General features: G+C 43.1%; 1 protein-coding gene across 2 annotated transcripts in view; it reads left to right on the top strand.

Moving 5' to 3' along the window:
• The first annotated feature begins 2 nt into the window (after positions 1-2).
• LOC309535154 (putative oxidoreductase ZK1290.5) overlaps positions 3-8,458 on the top strand; it is a 71,634-nt gene continuing 63,178 nt past the window's right edge. The window contains exon 1 of one of the 2 annotated variants that reach the window (XM_082227989.1): positions 3-189. In XM_082227989.1, coding sequence (XP_082084115.1) covers positions 69-189 — 121 coding nt within the window. In that variant the 5' untranslated portion in view covers positions 3-68. The remainder of the gene's footprint in view (positions 190-8,458) is intronic. The other variant, XM_082227990.1, reaches the window with a different exon arrangement.

The raw sequence follows: 8,458 nt of genomic DNA, 5'->3' as shown, positions 1-8,458 counted from the left end.
GACAGAACGAGGAGCGCCTCGTTGTGGGGGGAGGAGGCGATGAAGGAGGAGGAGGCGGCGGCGCGCGGATGGCGCCCGGGCCGCTGAGGTGGGAGCGGCTCGCCATGAGCGCGTGGGCGGCCGGGAAGGCGCTCGCGGGGCCCTCGGCCCGCCTCGCCAACGGCCTAGAGATCCCCCGGCTGGGGCTGGGTAAGTGCGCAGGCCGCCCCCTCGCTCGCCTGGTGGATCACACTCACTACATTCCTATCATAATATAATATGACATATTATAACATAACATAAGCCACCCCCTCGCTCGCTTTGCTAATAACACTCATTATATTATTATTATTATTATATAATAAATATTATATAATATAATACAATATACCATATTATAACATAACATAAGCCATCCCCTCGCTCGCTTTGCTAATAACACTCATATTATTATAATAAATATAACATAACATAACATAACGTAACGTAACCCACCCCTTTGTGCGCTTTGTTGATGACATTATATTCCTATAATAATTAAATATAATAAATATTATATGATATAATATAATACAATATAACATATTATAACATAAGCCGTCCCCTCGTGCGCTTTGTTGATGACATTATATTCCTATAATAATAAAGTATAATAAATATAATATGATACAATGCGGGACGCGGGTGGCGCTGTGGGTAAAACCTCAGCGCCTAGGACTTGCCGATCGCATGGTCAGCGGTTTGAATCCCCAGGGCGGGGTGAGCTCCTGTTGCTCGGTCCCAGCGCCTGCCAACCTAGCAGTTCGAAAGCACCCCCGGGTGCAAGTAGATAAATAGGGACCGCTTACCAGCGGGAAGGTAAACGCCGTTTCCATGTGCTGCGCTGGCTCGCCAGATGCAGCTTTGTCACGCTGGCCACGTGACCCGGAAGTGTCTGCGGACAGCGCTGGCTCCCGGCCTCTAGAGTGAGATGAGCGCACAACCCTAGAGTATGTCAAGACTGGCCCCTAAGGGCAGGGGTACCTTTACCTTTACCTTTAATGTAATACAATATAACATAACATATTATAACATTATAACATAACATAAGCCACCCCCTCGTGTGCTTTGTTGATGACACTCATTATATTCCTATAATATAATATTATAATATTATACACACACAAAAACCCATTCCCGCCTCTTTTCCCTCTCACGAATCACAAAGCGGCTCGCAACAAGAAAGGGCAAGTCAAACCTCGAAATGATGAAATGATTGTACAATTAATGAAATGTATAAATTTGAAAAGTATAAATAAAAACTTGGGGGGGGAGGGCAACAGCATGGGCAGAACAAACAGCGTTTTGCCTTTGCTGCACAAACCCTATGGGATAATCAATAGATCACTTGCAATGGTTTTATTTGCTTCAATGCATTCAACATCATCATATGCCCACCTTTGATCTTCCAAGGAACCCTGTGAGGTACGTTAGGCCTCTGGATACTTGGTAGTGAAAAGCAATAGGTCAGTTCGTCTGGCTGTTAACGAGAAGGTTGGTGGTTTGAGCCCACCCTTACTGGGAGCCTTGTTTTATTAAGGAGATGTTTGGATGGTGATATTTGGCTCTGTGGGTAAAGGGTAAAGGGACCCCTGACCATTAGGTCCAGTCGTGGCCGACTCTGGGGTTGCGGTGCTCATCTCGCTTTACTGGCCGAGGGAGCCAGCGTACAGATTCCGGGTCATGTGGCTTCAGATTGGCAAGTCCTAGGCTCTGTGGTTTAACCCACAGCGCCACCCACATCCCTACTTGGCTCTGTGACCATACCTTAAATCCTGTTCCTCCTCCTGTAGAATTACCGTATTTCCCCATGCACAACCCAAGGACAGAAAATTGTGGGGGAAAGAGGGCTTTTGTTTTTGTAGATGTTGGCAGTGAGGCATCAGAAAATGGTCTTTGGTGATGTAATATCTCCTTGCTGATCCTCTTTGCCTTAGTTAATCACTTTCCTTTCATCAGTCAAGCATCCAAACATCCAGTGATGATAATGATGAGGATAATGCTAATTGGCCTTTCTGTAGTACACTTCAAGTGTTCAAAGTGCTTCACTATCTTAATAACCCTTACATAGTGATTAACTCAAAAAAATGAAAGGTGGGTGGAAATTCTCATGCATAATAGGCAATGAAAGGGAGCATTAAAACCTTTACCTGTGGCTAAGAGAAAAGGAAAGGGTTATTTCTCTGCCTGTCCATGGCCACTATGCTGCATCAGCTCACAGTGATTCAACAGCAGCAGTATTCACCAGCTACTTGCATTCAAGAACTACATAAAATTAGCAGGAGGTCACTCTTCCCTAGTTGCTCAGGCATGCGAGTTTTCATTATGAAGTTTGGAAAGCCTTTTTCTCTCATCAGTGGAGCAGAGCAAATAAATGTTCTTTCCCTAGCTACGCCCCTTTGAGAAGTGGAGAAAGGGATTATTTTGTTCATTGAACTGCAGTTGATGTGGGGGGGGGCCTTCCTTGCATTACGACACACTTGGCTTTCTCTGGAACTGATCCCGCTGTTAACTTTTTCAAAAAGGCTGTGTGTGCGCAAACACACTCGCACACCCTGCAGCTATCAAAACTGGCATCTGGGTTGGCTGCTCAGCAGAGCCCAAGCAATAAGAACTTGCTCTGTGTCTGCTAAAATTAGTGGCAAAACTCTTGTTGATAGTAAGGCACTCCTTGCTGAAGTCTCAAGTAAAATCCTGAAGAGCAGTGTCCTCTTCCTATTGAAGCTGGTGTTGTTGTTTAGTCGTATCCGACTCTTCGTGACCCCATGGACCAGAGCACGCCAGGCACGTCTGTCTTCCACTGCCTCCCGTAGTTTGGTCAGACTCATGCTGGTAGCTTCGAGAACACTATCCAACCATCTCGTCCTCTGTCGTCCCCTTCTCCTTGTGCCCTCCATCTTTCCCAACATCAGGGTCTTTTCCAGGGAGTCTTCTCTTCTCATGAGGTGGCCAAAGTATTGGAGCCTCAGCTTCAGGATCTGTCCTTCCAGTGAGCACTCAGGGCTGATTTCCTTAAGATGGATCGGTTTGATCTTCTTGCAGTCCATGGGACTCTCAAGAGTCTCCTCCAGCACCAGAATTCAAAAGTATCAATTCTTCGGCGATCAGCCTTCTTTATGGTCCAGCTCTCACTTTAATACATCACTACTGGGAAAACCATAGCTTTTACTATACGGACCTTTGTTGGCAAGGTGATGTCTCTGCTTTTTAAGATGCTGTCTAGGTTTGTCATTGCTTTTCTCCCAAGAAGCAGGCGTCTTTTAATTTTGTGACTGCTGTCACCATCTGCAGTGATCATGGCGCCCAAGAAGCTGGTAGAAAGTGGGAAACCAGGAGCTTTGTGGGCGTGGGAAACCTGAGTAAATAATACGTCAAGGCAACTGCAATATCTGAAATGCTTAAGGTGATTCTGTGCTTGTGTGTCATTTAAGATGATTAGGAGCAAGTTTTGTTTTTAGGGATATTCGTCCAAAATTACTGATCTTCTTGAGAAATCCCTGTTAAGCCTCCCAAGGAACTCCAGGGTCCCTAAAACACAGTTTCAGAACCGCTGGTTTAATTAAAATCTGGAGAATATCTCCTCTTCTTGAAACCCCTTTGAAATAGGACCACATGGTGCTCATCGTATACTCTAATTCTAATAAGTAAGGAGGCATCACTTCCTGGCCTTTATAAAGGCTTCTGTGGCCTTGTAAAACTTCTTTTTAAAAGCTTCATTGCAGCATAATGGCTAAAAACAATTGGAAAAAATAATACAGCAACTAGAGCAGCTTTTTGGAAGCCACGCAGTGCATTCAATGTGCCTTTATTGTTGAAAGCCATTGTGGGAGGCGAGGGACTTAATAAATGGAATCTCCTGGTGTTTAAGAAGTATTTCATTAGTTGTAGTCTTAGCAAGATACTTCTATAAGCATTTTATTAAATTACAGAAGAGAAACCCGTAGTTGCAAAGCTGTTCACCATGTAGCATTTCTGGAACTTTATATGATACATGTTCTTAAAAGAACGACCCTGGTTTCTGTGGCATTTTAAAAGCTGCCTTTTAAACATTGCACAGTTTTTTGTCTCCTTATTGTGAAGGGGAAATTTTTGTTTTGATTGGACATCCTTTGTTTAAATAAAAAAGAATTCTGGTTGACGTAATTATTAGAATTTCAGGGTTTTAAGTAGCACAAGCCTGTGAAACAACATGCTGCCAGAATGCTAGTGTAGTACACAGAGTTCTGTACTTCAGCTCAGGTGGTTCTGGGTTCAAATTCCTGCTTATTCTTGACTGAATGAAACTCAGTCTCTTAGCCTAACCTAATTCCTAGCAGATAAAATTGAAAACCATCCTAAATAAGATTCCACCCCCACCCCCCTGTAACTTCTCATGGTGTTTCTCTGGGGGAAGTATCCTGGCAATACTAAGTTACTAGGATTTTCTTGAATTCTACTAATTGTTTTGATGAATTTATTCCTGTTGTTTGCTTTATTTATATATTATTGTGTTTGATATTATAGCTATTGCAGTCTTTGTTGTTTTTTATATGTGATTATTGTGAGCTGCTTTGAGCTCTGTTGCTGGAAAAGCAGAATACAAGTATTAAATCAAATCAAATAAAAAAGTACAACTTGGTTTATCTACACAATCTCTGAAAGATCCAGAATATGAGGTTAACTATAATATTCATAGATACTAGCCAAATGAGGGAGATGTATTAAGATAGGTTGTTTTCAGGGTTGTGGAAAACCTTGGGAACAGAGGGCGCAATGAGTAGCAGGAATTGGCAAAACTGATGTGTCTTGTGCTATTGGAAGCCCCTGTGCAAGTCCAAAGTCACCATTAGACACAACCCTGAATGTCTTTCACTATCCAGATTAGAAGAAAATGAATCTATTGACATAAATAGCACAATCCATTCCGTTAACCAGAATTTGCCATGATGAAGGAAGATCAGTTCATGAGGCTTTGTTAGAGATTTTTTTTTTTACTTTGTGAAAAGCATCTGGATATGGTGGAATAAATTCAGGGGATTTTACAGTATAAGAAACAGATGGCCAAGTATTTTCTTCTGGCTGCTTTCTAATGCCAAGGATTTGTGGCTAGCTGAGCAATTCACTCAATTATAGCTTGTGCATACATATTTGAAAAATAATGACAATAAAGGAAAGGAAATTCATAAGCCAAGTTGCTGTCTTTAAGTTGTTTTTATCAGAATTATTCTTAAGCAATTTCAGGCACAAATCCATATGATCTGCTGTGACACCCACCCATCCCAAAGCCATGAGTTAGTATTTTATGGGAAAGAATTCTAATTTCAACTAATTTTATTGCTAGCTTGGTCAATTAAAATATTTCTGCTTTATTTTTTAAAAAAGTTTGGTTTTTATCTAATTAATGTAGTGTTGTGAACACACCAACATTATTTGCTGAATTCTTACATTATTATTTTGATTGAGTATGGAGGCTGTACACCCTTGGCGAACGTATGCCCTCTGTCCTGGCATGTACAGCTTTCCCCTAGAAATTTGATATTGCTGCTGGGTGATTTCCCCCACCAGTAGTCTGGATATGGAATACTCGCTGATACTGCTTTCTAACACAGGAAAGGAGGGGAGGATTATTTCTGCATCACTTCCATTTCTCTTTCTTCCACTCTTCTGCCTCTTCTGTGGAGGAGTCGAGGCTTTGGGAACAACATTCCTTCTTGTTTTTGAAACCGTTTTGCTTGGGTAACTTTCCGGTTTGATACAGATCCAAATGGTGCTACAAAATAGAAAGGGGTGGAAACTTTTAATTTGAAATGAGAGCATGTTTCAGTTTTTATTCCATTATCCAGAGTCAATTAGTAGCAAACTGTTAAAGTAACCTTGAGAATTCAGGATTGTATCGAATGCTAGTCCTACACACTCATGGAAGCTAATGGGCACAACTAACAGATTCATTCCTTTCAATGGGTCTGCTTTGGAAGGAACTGAGTTGGCAACAACTCTGAAAGTTTCAACAAAGTACAGTGGTACCCCGCAAGAGGAACGCCTCGCAAGACGGAAAACCCGCTAGACGAAAGGGTTTTCCGTTTTGGAGGCGCTTCGCAAAACGAATTTCCCTATGGGCTTGCTTCGCAAGATGAAAGCTTTTAAAGTCCTCCGCTGTCCGGGGCGATTTTAAAATGCCGCCCGCCAGCATTTTAAGATCGCCCGGACAGCGGAGAAGTCCTCCGCTGTCCCAGGGTTTTTTAAAATGCTGGGGGTGGGAAGAAAAGCCCTTGTCCCCCCCCCCAGCCTTCAGAAGAGGTCCGGGGACAGACTGTCCCCTGACCTGGTCTGAAGGCGGTTTCCCTAGGAACGCGTTAATTGATTTTCAATGCATTCCTATGGGAAACCGTGCATCGCAAGACGAAAAAACTGCAAGACGAAGAGAGTTGCGGAACGAATTAATTTCGTCTTGCGAGGCACCACTGTAACTTCAGCTCGCCACAATCGTAAAAGCCCATTGTACCTTCTTTCCCCAGTGTTTCCCCAAACTTGGGTCGCCTGCTTTTTTTTTGGACTACAACTCCCATCAACCCTAGGTAGCAGGACCAGTGATCAGAGATGATGGGAGCTGTTCAAAAACAGCAGGAGACTCAAGTTTGGGAAAGCTAGGATGTGGCCCTGCTTTGGTCGTGCTTCTCTGGGTTTTTCCTCCAGTCTGCTGAGCTGAGAAGAAGAAAGTGGTTCAGATAGGCAGAAGCCAGGCCTGTGGATACAGTGGTACCTCTAGATGCGAACAGGATCCGTTCAGGAGCCCCGTTTGCATCTAGAAGCAAACGTAACTAGCAAAGGCACATCTGCGCACTCGCATGTCGCTTTTTGCTGCTTCTGCGCATGACGGCATTATGAGCTTCTGCGCATGCGCAAGCGGCGAAACCCGGAAGTAACGTGCTCCGTTACTTCCGGGTTGCTGCGGTGCGCAACTTGAACGCACTCATCCTGAAGCATATTCAACCCGAGTTATGACTGTACTCATTCTGGAGTCCAGGAGTGTCACTTAACTACTTCCTCGTCCACTTGTGGCACAGATTGACCAATTCCAATCTATTCTGTGAGTCAGCCTAATAGCAATTGAAAATGGTAAATGCTTCCTATTCTCAGTCTTCAATACTGTGCTTCATACAGAACTGAAAAAGGCTTTGTAGAAAATGCACAGCCGTGCAGTTTGTTTCTTTGTAAAGTGTTGGTACACAAAGTTGTTGGACTGTTTCAACACATGGTTAATGTCCTTAAACCTGATAACTGTGTTTGTCTTTCTCTCACAGTACTTCTAAAATCTAGGGGAGCTTTCTAGCATTCCCCCCCTTTCACATGCCACATTTGTAGTTCATGGCTTTTCTTTCTTAGCCAGAGGCTATGTACAAAAACGGGACCTGAATGGCTGTATCACGTGAGGCTGCAACTTGGGTTGCAGCCATTGTGCCTTCAGCTGAGTCAGGGGGAGAATGCTGATTTTCTGCTCCCCTTGGGTTTGTCGGTGCTTCTTGTCAAGGGAGACAGCTATGTAGATGGCTGAATTAATCCCCCCCCCCAAAAAAATAATGCATATCAGAAAGTTGCACTTGCAGGTTGCTTACCATGAAATCACAAAAGAATAATCAATGCCTTGCTTAGTTTTTCTGTTACTCAGTTTAAAAGGGAGAAACGGGTAAGGCAGTACCACTTAATAAGCAGTCTTTCTTTAATGAGATGGTATTTTATGTAGTGTACCTTTTCTTTTGCTCTTGTGGAACCAAAGAGCATGAATACACTGCCCGACATATTTAAGATATATTATTTTGTGTGTGCACCAGAAGCACTCACATTACTCCCAGGTAAGCGTGCATAGGACTGCAGCCTTAATGCCCCTAACTACATCCTTCAGGTTTTCATATACCATTGTATACTTAAATAGCAGAATAGTAGAAATAGTAAATCAGGAATCACAAAATTGGCCTTTGTGCCATTTGCTGTTAAAGCATATCTTCCTTATCCCTGAACAAAGTGAATGTCTTGGGGCTAAAGTAAGTTGGGCAGGGAAGGTATAGTCTCATTGTCTTCCCCCTTCCAGAATGTTCTGTGAACCAAAGTAAATGGGTTGGCAAGACTGTTAGGGAAGAACAAAAGCATACTCCTTGCAAGAAATTGGGTCACCACCAGCTTTAGTTCCCACCTTAGCTGTGACTGCAAATATGCCCCTTTATTCTCTCCCATGACTGACATTTATAGGGGGAAGGAAAAGTGGGAGATTAAACTTACTCAGTTTCTGATGCTATGTGCCTATTCTGCTGAATAGGACCCGGCATTTGTGAATGAAACTAAAAGGCTTCATTTGGACATAAACTCAAGTTTATTACAAGAACAAGCTGCACCAAAGCCTTGAACTTGTCCGTTTACTTCCCTCCTCTGGCATGGCCACAAGGAGGAGATCAGAAGCTTTCACTTC

This window comes from Podarcis vaucheri (assembly GCF_965113315.1).
Source record: "Podarcis vaucheri genome assembly, chromosome: 6".
NCBI classification, from domain to species: domain Eukaryota; kingdom Metazoa; phylum Chordata; class Lepidosauria; order Squamata; family Lacertidae; genus Podarcis; species Podarcis vaucheri.
The sequence above is the reverse complement of the archived record's forward strand: the minus strand, read 5'-3'. Positions and strand labels throughout refer to the sequence as shown.